General features: G+C 41.0%; 2 protein-coding genes across 2 annotated transcripts; both read right to left on the reverse strand.

Moving 5' to 3' along the window:
• Positions 1–9: 9 nt before the first annotated feature.
• Positions 10–7,742, reverse strand: LOC136776189 (uncharacterized; the record flags this gene model as incomplete). Its single annotated transcript, XM_066731569.1, has 1 exon — positions 10–7,742. A coding segment is annotated over one exon (465 nt), but the record flags the coding sequence as incomplete, so codon positions are not given.
• aPKC (protein kinase C iota type) lies at positions 7,601–16,837 on the reverse strand. The gene is made up of 8 exons (XM_066732115.1): positions 15,199–16,837; positions 12,622–12,672; positions 11,448–11,533; positions 10,413–10,707; positions 9,280–9,729; positions 8,630–9,102; positions 8,241–8,356; positions 7,601–7,830 (listed from the first exon to the last, which is right to left on the reverse strand). Exons 1-8 carry the CDS (start codon positions 16,031–16,033, stop codon positions 7,743–7,745), a joined length of 2,394 nt encoding a protein of 797 aa, XP_066588212.1. The 5' UTR covers positions 16,034–16,837; the 3' UTR covers positions 7,601–7,742.
• Between the last annotated feature and the right edge of the window lie 736 nt (positions 16,838–17,573).

Consider the following 17,573-nt stretch of genomic DNA (forward strand, 5'->3'; position numbering starts at 1 on the left):
TAAGAGCAAGACGAGCGAAACGTCCGATTTCTCTGCTGACATCTATTTAGCTTCCGAAAATTTCTGGGCTCATTGGAGACAGTATACTTGTATATAATTGTATCGAAATTGAGATTGCTGTTGCGATGCGGAAGTATCATTGACCAAACGTCGTGCGTTAAGTGTAATCGTTTTAAGATCTTGTAATTATGTTATTTTGTGGTTCAAGGAAGTTATGTGAATACTGTAAAGCGTAACTTTGTAAACCATTAATTGGCTATGAATTTATGAGAAAAGATTATCGAATGATTAATTTGAAAATTATCAATCGATAGGGCTACACAAAGCAAAATTATAATAGGGAGCGTAGGAGGAAAGCATATATGTACTAAGAGTGCTTGAAGTTAGAATTGCATAGCATTGTATTTAATTGATTAAGAACCGTCGGAAGTCGAATGTAGATGTTAATTAAATTAATTTTAGCTTTAATTAGCTTCAACCTAGAGGTTTGAGGTTTAGGAAAGATTATTGAATATCTCAATGAATTCTGGGAATAATCGATCAATGATTGGGAAAAGAAAGTACTCCATACCACATGACAGTCTTCTGGTCGATCTAAATTTAATTTTCGCAAAGGAAAAAAGGACCAAGCAAAAGTTTTGCGATAATTCATCGGAGAATAAACAGGTTTGAACGAAAGTCTTTCCAATGGATGGGTTTTAGTCAACGAAACATTAAATTGTCCCAAGTAAGCAACTCGATATAATTGGTCAATTTCAAGAAGCGCCGAGTTATTTACCAATCATATCAGTCTCTTACTTGACGCAATTTGACGGCTGTATCGGCTAAAACGCAGCTTAACGATCGACGAATACGTCTAAAAGGTGGACCCGCTGATAAGTGCAATATAAAACATTCTTCCTTATATTCTTAATGTTATTGAAACAAGTTCACGATAGAAAGGTTAGGCACAATTTCTTCATGACAATTTACTCTTGTACGTTGACTATATCTATCCTAGAAATGATGCTGTGAGAAAGCTATGCTACTAGACTGTTATTTCTAGTTTATCGTATAATTGTTTTTTATTTCTCTTCTCGTTTCTTATCGTTATTTTTAACTTAACGTCGCTGATTTTTGTTATAGCTTTAGGCTTTGTTCAGGCTATTGCGGAACAGAATTGTAAAAGACTGTATCTATTTTTTTTACGAATCATTCAAGCACTCTTATTAGATGAAATTACACTATTTCATTGCTGCTTTGCTGGCAGCCATGCGCTAATAGCGCATTCTCAGTGAAACTCTGCAGTCCGATTGTAGATCATGATCCGTCACCGAATCAAAATTCGCTATATTTTAACAAAGAATTTGCTGGCCCCTCTTCGTTGCTCCACTCGCACTCGGGGCAGCTCTTCCTTCGAAGCAGATGTAGAAATCTTTAATACTAAACTAGCTACAATAGACAATACTAAGGTCCACCAATACTCAAAACTACTTCGGACATACGGATAAACAAATTACACGTGACAAGTGATGCAATTACGTCTATTTCACAAAAAGAACACATCGTTATTCAAACAAAAAATGTACATCCCCGACAAATTTGAATAAACGTGTAATATACTTAAAGTGTTTGCGACATGGCATTTTTGATTGTAGTATAATTATTACATACGATACAAACTCATTGAATTCAACCATTGTATATGAGAGTAGGGTGAATTAAAAAAAGGAAAGCTACATATGTGGAAAAGTATCATTATTGGAAAATAATCGAACGTTTTTATCTAGCATACTATCTTCTAATGTACTCTACTTACACTTGTTAATTGACTTTAACCATACATTGTTGTGAGATTGTATCGATTATACTACTAGAATGCACATGTGTGTATATATATGTATATATATATATATACACACACACACACATACACACATGTGACAACCCTTTTGACGCACATCAAGAAAGCATGCATCGAGACCATTCTTCTTCGATAGATGGGAAGACTCGACGCTTATTCTTGGAGCAATTGGCACGATACGCACCACGAAAAACCTATACAAGTCATACATGTAATTGACATGAATTTCATTATTAATAATAGGATAGTCGCATGGAAAAAAGTACCTGATAATTAAGCTTATCGGTTGTCGAAACATTACTGAGACCTGAAATACTATCGAGCTTGGAATAATTCGTGATTTTACCTCGTGTACTATCATGAAATATTGTTACTTGCAGTATCTTCTAAGGCATACCACTGCAAATTGGGGAGTAAGACTGTCGATATTGCTGTGTTTGACCCTCCTCTCAAACTACTTTACAGAAATTACTTTGTACTCCTAAATTCACTACAGTTTACAGTATATTACAGATTCTTTTAGACAGGTTTGAGGCTATTAATCACTTTCACGAATATTACGTTATTTATTTATTGCTTATTCTTATAGCACGCAAGAATAGTAGATTTATACGCACATATAGATGAAAACAGAGAAATGATAAGTTAATGAAAATGTTTACCGGATTGTCGTTTGCCATAATATCTTTTCGTCTCATTTCTCAAGTTTCTTTGATTCTATCGATTGGACTAAACATCTCGCGAGTATCGATCCATGCAAGTCGTTAAACCGATAATTTCAGGTACTGAGAATGGGCAAGTAGTGCAAGTACACCATACCAGTCGGTGTAGCTTTACGCCCAGAATCGTAGCTCGTTAAAGTATATTAGTCTCTTTATGAGTTAATAATAGTAATAGTACTTTTGTGTGTTTTGTCATGATCCAAGCTGTACAGGAATCTAATGCGTGTGACGCAAGCATTGCAGACAATATTGGGACAGAGTTTAATGCTCGTGCCAATACATCCGGTATTTAGTAAGATTGCATTGCTTGCATAAGGTTCGTCAAGAGTATTACATTAATACGTAACACAAACACCATTAGTCATAATGTACATTACACATTTCCTATTTGAAATATTTTCTAATCTTTAATATATACATTTATCAACTCGTACACATATTTATAGTGCAAGAGGTAAAGAAGCACGACTGTTTTCGTTAAAAAAAGAAAAGAAAATGAAAAATAGAAAATCTTACGAAATTTTCGTTGTCCCCACAGATTAAATTTACAGTATATTTAAAAAAGAGCTAATATTCTCTTCTGCCAATTGAAGAAAAACCAACGATCAAACCTACAAAGCTCTCGCATATTATTGGAGCAGCATATCCTCTTAAGGTAAGTCATGCAAAGCCGGAGGAAAGTTAATCATAGCAAGTATCTAATTACGTAATATGTGGATTATATGATTTAGAACATTTTTTATATCGCCAGTATATTATATTCGATAAATTCACAGGTGTATCACAAACCGAGATTTGAATGTTACACATTTATATTTACATGCGTATCGGCCTGGTGTGTGTGTGTGTACACACGCACGCACACGCACGCACACACACACAAGATTCGCGACATTCGCATAGAGATTAAACTATCGATGAGTGGTCGGTCAAGAAACATGAATCCCATTATAGATATCTTAAAAGAATTTTCATCTGTCGCTGTTTATCGCTGGATTCATTTCTTTTCTCAAGGCTTCACGTGTAATGCTATATGAAGGGTGTAACAAAGCTCACGCATCTTTATATTTATAACTTTGAATTAGTGACTTCGGTGTTGAAGCGTAACAACGTCCAAAGACTGTATATAAGAGCGAAATTCCTTTTTCTCGCAGATACAATTTTCGAAATATCATTTACATACGCCCATTATAACCAATGGAGCTAGAGGACTTTTAGGCAAAAAACTCTCTATAAAGAATCTTAAAACCATTTAACATTGGTAGCTTTAATATAAATAATCATTTTAAATTGTTCATAAATACATTTAGCTTAAACGTTATAATAGCAAATATCTCATACACGGTTAATGCTGAACAGAGATTAGTGTAGGTATTGGTAGCATGATTTTAAGACTTTTATGTACTGCGCGCAATGGTTGCATCATTCAAGTTTGTTGCATGAGTTGTACAAAAACATTTTGTAATTTTACTATTATTCATGACTAGCTTGCCATTGTCTTTCACGATGGTTCATTATCTAGGCAGACACTACGCGTCACCTAATGATTTGGTAGAGATAAATGTTTTTTACATTAATCCATCACAAGTTAAATATTCCTTTGCAACGCAACGCATAACTTCCTACAACGCATAATAATCGGTTTCATTGTAAATTTTGTTACACCCAGTAAGTCTCGTAAAAAAACAAATCATTTGTCATTATTAATTAAACGGTAGTCCACGCCCCCATCTATTGCGCTTGCTTTATAAATAATTCTTTTAGCGTAAAGTTAGCCTTCGCATTGATACGAGTGCTCGCGCCTGCACCAATCCCTTGGTTATTTGCGTGCTCTGTATATATTATACTGGACTGAGAAACCAAAAATTCCTTTTTGCTTTTCGACATCTGTAGAAATATTTTCTCGGCAAAGTAGGATGTTTTAAGTCAGGGTAAACCATGAAACTTTGAAAATTGTGTAGAAAAAATAATGGAAATTTTAGATTTAATACTTTTTAGAAAATTGAGTATACTTGTAGAACGTTTAACGCGTCCTCGAAAGAAGATTTCACTACAGAGCTATACAATGCTAATGTCAGTCGTTTAAAACGTTTAAAAATGGAATGTGGCTAATGGAAAATGTTCGCTTATAATGTTCTTTTAGAATGTTGGCTTATTATTGATAAATGCACTAGCTTGGTGGTTGTATTATATGTACATGCTTTTATATAAAGTACCATTTTTCAGAGAACTTTTCGATTTTTATTATGTAACATTTTACCGATCTGATTGGTATTCCCTTTTATCGAATTTTCCCCCTTTACAATTGTTTCTTCTTCTTCTTCTTCTTCTCTCTCTCTCTCTCTCTCATTAATCTGTTCATTATAAATACTCTGTTTTTTATATATCAGCCGTACTTAAAATATATATAATATCCTATGACAGTTAATATTGAACGGCGCTTCCTTAAAGACTAGTGGGTTTATTTGATTATTATTACTTTAATATCTCTTGAAAAGTTTCCCACGAGTTTAGCGAACAGGCCGATGTGATTCAATTCGTAGTACAATTGCGAACTGGTGTCTCTAGGTTCACTAATTCCTTTTCGCAAGCCACGTGTAATTATTTACATTAGTAATTATCTAATTAGACGTTATTTTATTATTACAATCCACGTATGTGTGTATATATATATATAATCTTGTCGAGTACATTCATATTTGTCTTAAAGCAACACAACTCGGTTGCCAGTTCTTTAATTGCCTTAACTCATACATTTTCAACATCAATTGTAAATACTGTTCTATTCATTTAAGATAATTCTGTTCGAAACATAAGTTAGACTTTATAAAAATACTATCAACGATAATGTACACGGTATAACGCCACGATACAATTCCAAAATCAAGTGATCATTATTCATTAACTTTCGAATGCCAGACCACGCTGGTGATTAGCCGCTGAAGCGACGAGCGAAAATTCACTTGTCAATTTGAAACTATCTAACTGCAAGGTTCCACAACTCTTAAGCTTCGTTATATAAGCTACATGATGATTGCTCGCTCAACCAGATGCCCTTTTGAAATGAGCAATAATCAATCGGGCTATTCTTAAAGGTAGGTATTCCGTATTTAAATCGGGTCGCTTCTTGGCATCCAAGGTAAATATATGTATAATAAGCGCCTATACTAATTTTGATATTTTCTATATTACGTTAGACTTTTTTTTTCTTTTGATCACTCTTGTCATTCGACGCAATATCGACTACCAGGAAATCAATCGAATTGATCTAGACTGGAATGGATTTCTTATCGTAGAAATCTTCGAGTGTACAAATCGCAGTGCAAATGTAGCTACTTCTGTCAATAGGGCAGAGAGCAACGAGGTTCCTTCTGTCATTCCTCGTAGAATTATACATACATACATACATACATATATATATATATATGTATAAATAAGGGAGGTTTTCTCGAACCTGATTTGTTATTTCAAATCGCCGATACACTGTCAGCTGCCTGCAATATATCAATTACATTGAACGTATGTCGAGATGAGAAACTCAAGCAACAATCATTATCTCAAATACCTCAGTATAGTCGAGTCTAGCTTTACGAGTGTATTTTTGCTCAAAGTGTGAAATTGTAAACTTGCTTAATCACTCGAATTTACTTGGAAAAACGTTCAGCTACTCTTTACCGATTAATTTTCACACACATTGTTCTTTATTCGACAAATGTTTGTGTGTGTGTAATTTTACTTGTTCTACAGCTTTTTCCTTTATTTATGAATCTGTTTCAGTGGTAAATAGACGAAATGCTTCTGCAATGTTGAATGCCTCGACTCTTTAACCTACGTGGTATCCTGTTGGGATATCAACCGTATTAATATATTACAAGTAGCTATATTTATTTATTTATTTCTTTATTTATATACGGTGTATCTTGAATGCGCAGCGTATTCTTAGTGTGCGTATGCGGATACGCATACATATGTGTATATATATATATACGCACGTTTAACTACTTTGAGCTTGGAGAAGCCGCAAATATTCAAGGATAAATAGGATTGGACTCCTACGCATAACATTTTCTAACGCCGCTTGGCATATACAACGGTATAAACTGTTAATAGTGTAAAACCTTGTAATAAACATTTTATACGCTCGTCAATGATTCGCTTAGCAAGTTTCTCTATCGATATGATGAACGTATCAATACTAAGGGTTTCCTATATCTTACGGTGCATCTTACATATTTTATTCAAAAGGGAAATTCTCGATGAGACGGGCCACTCGCATTGTTATTTAAAGGAAGAAAGGAGAGAAGAGCAAGAATGTAGAAAGACGGGGCGAGAGGTGGAAGGCGCGGAGGGCGTTAATTGACGCAAGTGAAAATAAGTTTAGAAAATTGTACAATGCGAGTTTTTCTGTAATAATATCGATATATAGGGCGAGAAATCTTTAAAATTGGAAAATAATTTGTATGAAATTAGTGGAAGTAGTCAGGTACCTTTTCAGCTTTAACAATTATCTTTGAAAAATAAATGTTTACGGAATCGAAGAAATTAAAGGGGAAGGCGGGGGGAGGGGGGGGGGGGGGTAGATAACGAAAAATATATTAAAATAATAGCAGTGGAATGTGTTTTCTGACACGTAGCGAATATAAGAGAAGAATTTCACTCGTGATTCCTGTGGCATCCTCCGTTCTCCATACAGAGAATAAGAGGAGGCTAGCTTACTTTAATGGAAGGCAAAACATTTGCTTCAAAAGTCCCTTCCTCGGGCTCTCGTCATCGACATCGACATCGACATCAACGTCAACATCGTCGTAATCATTTTCATCGTAATTCCTTATTGCGTTATTATTACCAGAATCGTAAGTACCGTCCGTGATGCTCGGCGAGGGGGAATAAATTGAACTGTCGTATCGAAATAGAAGAGGCGGTGGCAACCGATAGTCATTATAATTATACTCGTTTTCATTTTCCTCATTGTAAGTCATCAAGAAGACGTCATTATGATATCCTTGGTTGACAGGATTGATCGGGTTAACGTTGTGGTAAGGACTGATTCGTAGCTTGGCGAGCGTATCTTGCAGTTCGTATAAGTAGCTTCTGAGCCTTTCGTGCTGTTGTATTTTCTGTTGCCGTTCCTGTTCCTGCTCCTGCAAGTGCCATTGCACAGGAGATTCCGGTTCTTGTCACACGCAGTCCTCCAAGGACATTAATAACGGGTTCACGTACTCAAATCCCTCGAACTCGCTCTGGTCAATTTTGTCAATGACGCTCCTGCAATAAAGATAAACTATCAGTCCATCGATTTTCACGAGTTTCACCCTTATCACGGTAGAATTATTAATTGGCAAACCGAAGATACGAGTGGTTGGTTTGAAATCTAGTTAAATTATAGTGCGAGTATACATATTTATTATTCAATGTTATTGGAGCAGTGAATAAAAAGAGTAGGAAGAAGAGAGAAGAAAGAAGAGAGAATCCCCTGGCTACAGACTCTACTTTGCAGGAAAACAGTGAAGAGTTTGCGTTTACCGTAATTACCATTTAGATGAAATATTATAAAGAGATTACGCAAGTTTTGTTCGTTAAGTATAAAAGTATTGCGAAAAGAGTCTGATGAGAAGTTTAATGTATGCGGACAGTTTTATGCTTTAATCTGATTAGGAAAATGCACAATAACTTACGGATCGTCGGGCGTCAAGTGAACAGGCTCGTCCGTGAACTCTGGTGGGAAGTTTGCCAAGTCACGATCAGAATCCAAACGCGGCTTGTAAGGAGGCGTCACTTGCTTTTGTTCCAACTGAAAGGAGAAATGGATCGCATTGCGTTATATTGCATCGTGAAAATATTATTTATGGTCTGGTTGCATTATATGCTCTCTCTCTCTCTCTCTCTCTCTCTCTCTCTCTCTCTCTCTCTCTCTCTCTCTCCTTAATGAATAAGCCCTTAAAAGAAGTTTAATGGATTTTACGAGATACGAAATGGCACATCCAAGTAAAAGCTGCGAGAAAGAGAGAGAGAGAGAGACTGAAAAAGAATATTCGTGCATCTCTTTGCAGGTAACTATGCTTACCGCCTCCCAATCGATCGCTTTGAAGAAAGGATGAGTAACTATTTCCATGAAGGCAGCTGGCCTGCGGCCGCAGCCCAATCTTTCAGAGGGTTTTTTGCATAGGAAACCTTTCAGGACGGAAGCAGCTTTGACGGAGAGAGAGCGTGGAATACGTATAGTCTTTTGCAGAATAATTTGGAAAAGATAATCCTCTGTGTTGGTGTCAGGATTGTCGGATGCACCGGCTACGTCAAAGGGGCTCCTACCCGCCAGCATTTCATAGAGGAGGACTCCCAATGCCCACCAATCCACGGAGAAGTCGTAATCATCGCCCTGCAGGATCTCGGGCGCAATGTAATTTGGCGTTCCGCAGAAGGTGGCAGTCGTGTCACCCTCTCGCACGCCTTCTTTGCACATTCCATAATCGGTCAGCTTTACGTGACCTTCGTGGTCCAGCAATACGTTGTCCAGCTTCAGATCCCGGTATATGATACCTATGAACAAACACACGCACAGGTGTAACAATTGTGAAGGGGATAGATAAACAATGCATTGCAAGAGGAAAGAATTTCTTGTTGAACTTGAGGATTCTTCAGGATGTGTGGATATATATATATATATATATATATATGTATAAAGTGGGGGGAGGACACCCATGCAAAACTACTTGCCTTTCTCGTGGAGAAAATTGAGAGCAAGGCTGATCTCGGCAGCGTAGAAGCGAGCGTGCTCCTCCGGAAGACGACGCTGCCTCTGCATGTGGAACATGAGATCGCCACCACGGACAAACTCGATGACGAAGAAGAGGCGCGAGGGCGTTTGAAAGCAAGAGTGCAGCCCTACGAGGAAGGGATGATTGGAGGCCGTCTCGAACACGTGCTTTTCCGTTTGTACCCAATCGATGTCTTCGTCGTCGGTGACCAGTGCCTTCTTTATCACCTTCATCGCGTAGATTCTCTTAGTCCGCTTGAGTTCGACCATCAGCACCTTTGCGTACGATCCACGCCCGATAACTCTGATCAGCTCGAAATCTTTGAGGGAATATTGGCTCTGCAAATCGCTGGATCCATCCGCTCCGCCCATCGTGTCTAACGGCAGTTCCTCCCCATCGTCGTTTGCACCTATTTTCTCATACAAAGATCGATCGTTAATCCCCTTCTTTCACGGTTCAACGTGCACAATAATATACATATTCTTTAATCGAGAAAAGATTAAACTAATCTTCCACCTTGGCCTTCTTCTTTAAAAGGCGCAATATTGTAAATTGGTAGCTCGATTAAAAAAAAGAGATGGGAGCAGCAAGAGGGGCTTGGGGACATTTATTAAAACTAACAGTTTAATTGGTCAGCTCTCTAAATGCTACGTCGAGCAGAACCAATAGGCTCTTGCCATTGGCATCTGGCATCGAGGCATGACCAACAGGCTCGTCGTCGGAGCGCTCATTCCATAACGTGCATCTCCTCCTTCAGCCTCTTCTTATAAATAATCAATTGAACGCCAACCACTTTTATTATACAATTTACTCGATACTCTTCTTTTCCCCCTATATTCACCTCGTCCTCCGCACGCAGCGAACAATTTTTTCTTTCACTCCCTCTTTCTTGCTTTCATCTCTGCTGGTAAAAGTAATCGCAGCAATATTAACAAGAACATCGTCTCCCACAAGTAGCATTATAAAGAAACGTTCTCAGTGTCCAAGTAACACACAGCAACGACAGATTCTACAGTTCTCTCTTAGACTGTTTGTAAAATTGAATTTCAGCTAATTGCACGGGTATAAGGAGCTGCATGAGAGTCAACTCACGACCACGTGGATGATCGTCGATGATGGACGACTCTCCTCCTTCCTCGTCCAAGTGACCAGCCGAACTGTTCTGTGGCGAGTCCAGTTGTTGCTGATCGCCATTTCTCTCGGAAGATTGCGACTGCGAGCCAGTCAATTGTTGCTGTGCCTGCTGCTCCTGCTGTTGCAAGCTCAAACACGGTTTCCTCACAACCTTGTGACACTTTTTGTGCACCAGAAGCTTGCACTGTATACATTTGAATCCCTGTCGACCCAGTCCCCATATCCGATCTTGGCAGTAGGCGCAGAATGCTCTCTGAAAGAAGAAAACAATGATAAATTATTCGTTCGAGCTCGCAATTGCCAAGATCGCGCTTCGCTATTGATCCCTCGCTACGCAGCATCTCTCGAGCCAGAATAAAAACATTAGCAATTTACTCTCGCGATACGATTCGTTGACCCAGTCTTCTATTTCTGCGCAGGAAACACGTGTCAGTCTTATATACATATACTGCAGTATACGAAGAAAGAATAACGTGCAACGTGGGTCCTAGTCCCTCTAAAACGGGGCTCAGAAATTTTTGCACATTTCAGTTGTTTACTATAGTCACTAATGGGAAATCCCTATTAGTAACTACAGTAAATAGCTGAAACGTGCAAATAATTTCGAGCTCTGCTCTAAAATATAAATCATACTTTTCCTTCAAAAATTCCATCGACTAAAAACGACAAATTTTCCCATGCACCGAATTGCAATAATTCTTTTCAAACTCGACGCTACAATTTTTGCTCATCTTCACTCGCGCGATGACCCTGTATTCGTCCTTGGTTTTAACTATCTGCTTATCGCGAGTGTCTTATAGCCAATTGTTCGAGACGCGATAATAGAGAGGGAAAGGCAAAAAAAGAAATGGCGAATAAAGTTTTTTTCAAAGAGATATGCACATGAGTGAAATTGATTTTTTAAGATAATCGCATGGCATTTCTGCATTGAGAAGCAAAGGTATTCGCGAGAGGTCGGAAATAAGAGGGTGGGGGCAAACAAAAACTACTTACTCGATTGAATCGTTTCGCTTGAAATATATGACCATTGACCCGATACAGCTTTCTCCACCTACGAGCCCCGCGTCTGTAGATGCTCCCTTTGAAAAAATACAAATGTCAAGTGATATTATAGGATGACTCGGGTTGGAGGAGAATAGAGGCTGAGACAGGACAATGTTTTTAAGCGAATGCATTAGTACGGTAAGTAGGAGGAAAATGGATCGTATCTATTACACACACACACATATGTATAACTACCAGTTAAGAGTACACCCAACAGTATCGAGAACCTCGTTAACATGGCAATTTAGCACTTCACTGTCGAATTAGAAATTTATCATGTCACCTTATTATAACAATGCAAAATTACACAATAATAATGATGAAATAACTATACAGAGCTTCCAATAATATTCCTCCAAACGTTTTAAAAGTCGAATTACTCGAGCTTCCCTCGTGTTGCCTAGTTGCTCAATCTCATTACTCGAATCTCTTTTATGGAAAGAACAAATGTGGAATATTAGCAAAATCGGAACGTATGCGTTCCATATTGGTTCGTGGTTAGTATTTAATGAGGTGAGGCGGTGGGGGAAGGAAATAAGAAAATTTGTAAACATAGAAGGAGGCGAGGCGACCTCTCGGATATAAATATAAGAAATAAGAATATATATATATTGTGAGAGCAATTGGCAATTCCAGTGTTGTGCGTAACATTGATCTAGTATTATGGCAGGATCGAAAGCCGAAGAAAAAACGGCGTGCCTCGGTTCTGTATATATATATTGGAAAATCGTGGCGATTCTTACCAGATCAGCTCGGAGTGCGTACTTGCAAAAGTGTAAACAAGAAAATTGAATGGCAGGCATTAGACAGAGTTTGCGCAATCGCGTGCTTCGTCACCTCGTGAAATTTATATTTAAAGCGTCCGAGAGAAAAAGTGGTGGTGGGGGAGGGGGGGGGGGGATGATAAGTTGGAAAGGTGGGAGGAAAGCCCCTCATACAAAAAAAGAGATTTTTTCGTGGATGAGATAAAGGTGCGCGCGCCAATTCTCCCTCGATAAGTTTCGATGATCCAAATGACACTTCGATGATACCGATCGCAACATTCCGGACGAGTAGCGGAGGAGGGGGGATCGGTTCGTGTGCAGGATCGGTGACAGGAGTTACCACTGGCAAAATTACTCACTGTCTTCTCCTTGACAGGGCATCCCTGGCGCTGGTGGCACATTTGGAAAAACTGTAACAGCAGATAAAGGCACAAGTTGATATACGTACGATCCAAGCTTTTGCCTGTGCTTGTCTACTTCTGATAAAATGCTGGCTCGCTGCTAGAGCGTGCAAAGGGCAATCTCTTTGAATCCGTTCATTTTTATTAATCTTAGGGGGGGGGGGGGGGTATAGAGCGAGAGAGAGAGAGAGAGCAATATCCTTGAAAATTGCCTTCTACTATTTGTATATATATATACATATAGGTTAAAGCGCAAATCGGTATAGCTGTGCAAATACTCGCGCAGTGGTGTTAACAAACAAACATTTCGCGTTAATGACTGGTCGTAGATCGAGTCGGACGTACCGCTTGGAAACAGCGAGAGGTAGTTACGAATGAGTTCAAGCTCGATTATCCCTTCTATTTTTAACGTTCTTCGCATCAACTTGCTCCCATAGAGCGCCATTCGCCACTCTGTCTCGACCGGGCGACGATAACTTTGCTTTTCACGCGTTTCGTGCAAGAGCAGTCACTGAAATTATCCGCAAGGTGTGTGCTGGCTGGAGCTTCGCTTCTATTATGTTTCCTTTTCCTTATCCTTATCGTAGAACGACGCTTATCGCGCGTGCATCTCCAGCTTGGATGTTTGATGACACAGAGCGATAAAGACGTCACTGCTTGGCTCTAACCAACGATATCCGTACACCTGTGCTCGCTATCCAGATCCTCTCTCTCTCTCTCTCTCTCTCTCTCTCTCTCTCTCTCTCTCTCTCTCTCTCGTGCCACGCCGCAAAACCAAGTCCAGACGACTGCTCTCCTTTAATCATCGCCCATCTTACTTTTTGCGCAATTAAAATAGTTGCAAAATTCTCCATCCTTCGCGCGTCCGGTGTAAATCAACATTAACCCGGTTAAACTTCCGCAAAAACACTGGGCAATAAGTCAGTAAGGTGGTGGTTATTCCTGTTATCACTGAGAGCAGTCCCCTGATAAAAAAAAAAAGAAAAGTGTAAAAATTATTGCTCGCACACATTGGAAAAGTATTGTCGCGATCGAGTCGCAAATTTGTATGATAAAGTAACGTCGTTCTGCCGGCGATTCTCTCGGTTGGAGTACTTGTATAGGCAAATTGCGGTCGATCGGAGATATTTTCGTTATTAATGAAAAAATCACAAAAGCAGGTGTAACCACGTAAGACCATTCGATGGGGTAATTGGATTTTCTCGTGAAAATCCATGGAGACAAGGTTTTGGTGGATTATGAGATATTTGTTGGAAAAGGTCGTTATAATTAAGCAGACGAATACCCAATGCTGGATGAAGGTTGAGAAACGAATTTTTGGAGATGGGAAGGAGCAAGGTCTCGTAATTAAAAGTGAATTTTTTGTATGCTCGCGCAGAAGAGTTTCGTCAACAGCCTCTCGTATTAGGCTAGACGCCTAATATAAAATAAACACGTGCCTAGACTCATCCCAATTGCAGAGTATGTATCTTAATTATATATCTAGTATTTGCATATCAGTGTACACAGGTTTGCTTTAAATTCAAACGTATTTAAAGTTAGCACACTAGTCGTATAGCGCACTGCGGCAAACTCTAATTTACTTTCCTACGCTTTTCACGTTATTAAAATAAACGACAGGCGTATTTTATATGGATTGATCCGTCTCTCCTTGTATATATATGTAGAGAGAGAGAGAGAGAGAGAGAGAAAATAAATCCGTGCTGGTCGAGCGAATAAGAAGAATGATCACTGCTAATTGGTAAAGGGGAAAAGTATCAAGGACCAAATGAAAGGAGCGAGACGAAATAACGAGATGGGATTTTTCTACGAGTCGAATTTGAAATGGACAATCGAACACGAGTTTCTGTAAGACACGATACAGCGATATCGACAAGAGGGTAGATAATGACTTCTCATTTGCAAAGTTCTCGCGATCATACACCAGTAAATTATCCAATGTTGTGATAAGCCGAATTCTCATGAATATCACTGGAGAGCTATTGCAGTTTCTGAACAGCAGTACCGTATCTGGTATAGGTACACAAGGAAATACGATTGTCCTATTAAAGTAGTAAAAGACAGGCAGCCTCCTTCGGCATCCCCTCAGGTTTTAATCGATACCAAGGTAAACGCAATTATCAATGGCCAGGAGAAACACGCGATCCGATTGAAACGCGATTTAGCGTGTGTCTAGAATTGGTCAAAGTCCAGTCAAGAAAGTGTACAATCGTGAGGAATTATAAGGATAATAAGATCAAAAGTGGGGGGAGCGTGACGGTGGCGCTGAAGATGATGTGGACGATGCAATGGTGCAACGACCAAGGTAAAAGGTGCACACTCGTGCGGTGCTATTTAACAATTTAATAAGGGATGCTACTGCGCCGTGACTACTTATCAAAAGAACGCGTTAATATGGACAGTGTTGGAAGATGAGGAGACAGTGGGGTGGAGGTTCTTTTCACAGAATCTCAGCAAAGGAATGGTGTAACGCGTGCAACTTCCGGGAAGAAGACTCCGTGGCGGCTTGGGGGGGGGGGGGGATCCAGGACCTACCCCAAGTAATATCATTGAACCAGAGTTGGGAGTTGTCCCGATGGTCGTCGTCCCTCAAAGAGGAAAGGGAGAGCTCGGGATCGGGGATGGTGGTGCAGGTACCATGGATGCGACAAATGCCCATGCCAAGGTCCCTGTTCCTCTCGTAGATCATGTCCGCGGCGAAGGAATCGTCGTGATCCAGTTCGGAGCGGTCCTCGTCCTCGGACTCGTAGAAGAGTTTCTTGCGGGACGAGCGGACCGAGGAGGATCCCCGTCTGACGTCCAGGTCGGTCATGATCGACGGGTTGTCACGGCTGACGCATTCCACCCTGAAGGGTCCGATGGGCTGCTCGTACTCGGCAGAGTCGCTGCCAGGCGACGGAGGGTAGTTGGAGCCGTGCTTTATGCTACCGAGGGAGGCTCTGCTGCTGGTCGTGTGGATGTCACGAGGCATCACCTGGATTCCCATGGAGGAGGAGGAGGAGGAGCCTTCGACGATGGCGGTGACGCGGCGGGCCGCGGTCTCGGCCGCAGCGGCCGCGGATGCGGCCGAGTAAGAGTAGAAGGAACCACCGCGTATCATGGAGCTGCTGCAGGATGCTTCCTCCGCGTTCGCCGTTGCTCCACTCGCTCCTCTCCCCAACTCGCTCTGCGCGAAGGTCGTCGCGTACACTGCTTCCGTTTGCACCTGCTGCTGCTGCTGCTGAGGTTGCTGTTGTGGTTGCTGAAGCTGCGACGGCAACTGGTAAACCACGGTGTTTTGAGCGTAGTGCTGTTGGTGTTTGTCCTTGTCGCGCCGTGGCGAACGGCCACGGTCGCTCACAGAGGTTGCACTCCAGAATCCCCAAGCCATGATTCCTCTCGACCCGCACGGCTCTGCTACTTCCGCTGGCAGTCTCTTACTGCGTCTCGCCCACGGTGTCACGGATTTCGAGTCCTTCGTGGGAGCGCTCTTCCTCTCTCTCTCTCTCTCTCTCTCTCTATCCCCCCGAGGCGCAATCTCTCCCTCTGCAGGAGCCTGGATAAGCGCGCGCGACCAACGAGTCTCGATCGATGTCCCTTTGCCGCCTCTTTTGCAGTTTCTCCGCTCAGTTCGAACCAACCCGAGTCTCGACCGGACTCACTCTCTCTCTCTCTCTCTCTCTCCCTCTCTCGGTAGCGCGAATTTGCTCAAGGACACGAACGAATCTCGAGAGAAAGCACCTGGAGAGAGCGAAACGCGTCTCTATAGCGTCCTATGCGAGTTGTCTACCATCGACTCGACCTATCGGACGTTTCTCAGCTGCTTCGACGCCTGTCCACCCCTCGCTCGCCCGCTCGCCACTGCTAGCTCTCTACGCGCACAGCTGCTTTTTTCGCCGAGGGCGTGGCGTTACCGTGATCAAGCAAAACAGAGTCCTGCCAGTTGAGAGGGCAGTTTGGCAAGAGGCGAGAGTTCAACGCGAGAATCTCCGAGCGTCACCTCACGATTCTCCAAAGGATCCAGTTTTTCTTCTGTTCCTCCTGTACCAATTGAATTCTTTCGGTGATATCGACTCGTGCGGCGAAACGCGTTACTGTCACCGCCGCCCGGCGCGCGCTGTCACCCAACCAGACGAAACGAAACGGAATACGGCTCTAACTGGAGGAAACGAGAAATGGGAATCAAACTGATCACCGAGCGCAGACGCGGTACTCTCCAGCTTTGCAAACGAGGCGGCTGCTACCTTTCGCACAGAGACACGCCTACTAACCACTACCCCACTACCCCTACCAGCTGCTTTCACCAAACCACCTAAAGCAGTTTTACTCTCTCTAACCTTATTTATTGCTGATGGAGGAAGCTCTTTTCATTATGGAATTCATTATTTTCTTTCGTACTTCCAACACAGCGCTTTGCAAATTCCATACCTTCTACGATTACAATGCTCCCACATTGACATTACCATTCTAATGGTTGGGATTAATCCAATTTTTCTCTCCGTTGCTGCTTCTTCCTTACTTACATTTCAAAAGGGGTTTGTCCGACAATTATTTACCAGCATTTTATCAAAAATTAATATTTCATCCTTTCGACTATTACTGGACAATCTTAGTATCTTTGCTCTACCAACCGTGTATTGTAATTTCTGTATCCTTTTCCAGTTCGTAGAGACGGAGAGCTTCGTCCAATTCTTGTTGGGAGACTATTCTACATGGATCCCCCTCGTCGTCGATCCATTTCATTGTAAATTGGTCTGGCCCGATGCCAGCTGGACCAAATCCACAGATAGTACGCATCTCCTCTCGTAAAGTATCCACAGATATACCAGGCGTGATGTATGTAATTTGCACTTCCCTGTCATTTAGATTGTTAAAGGTCATTATTCGATGTTCCAACTTTTTCAATGTATTCCCAATTAGTCTACGAGTAT

The sequence above is a fragment of the Prorops nasuta genome, unplaced genomic scaffold (genome assembly GCF_024137725.1).
Source record: "Prorops nasuta isolate Cenicafe-Biocafe unplaced genomic scaffold, Cenicafe_Pnas_1.2 PNAS00009, whole genome shotgun sequence".
NCBI classification, from domain to species: domain Eukaryota; kingdom Metazoa; phylum Arthropoda; class Insecta; order Hymenoptera; family Bethylidae; genus Prorops; species Prorops nasuta.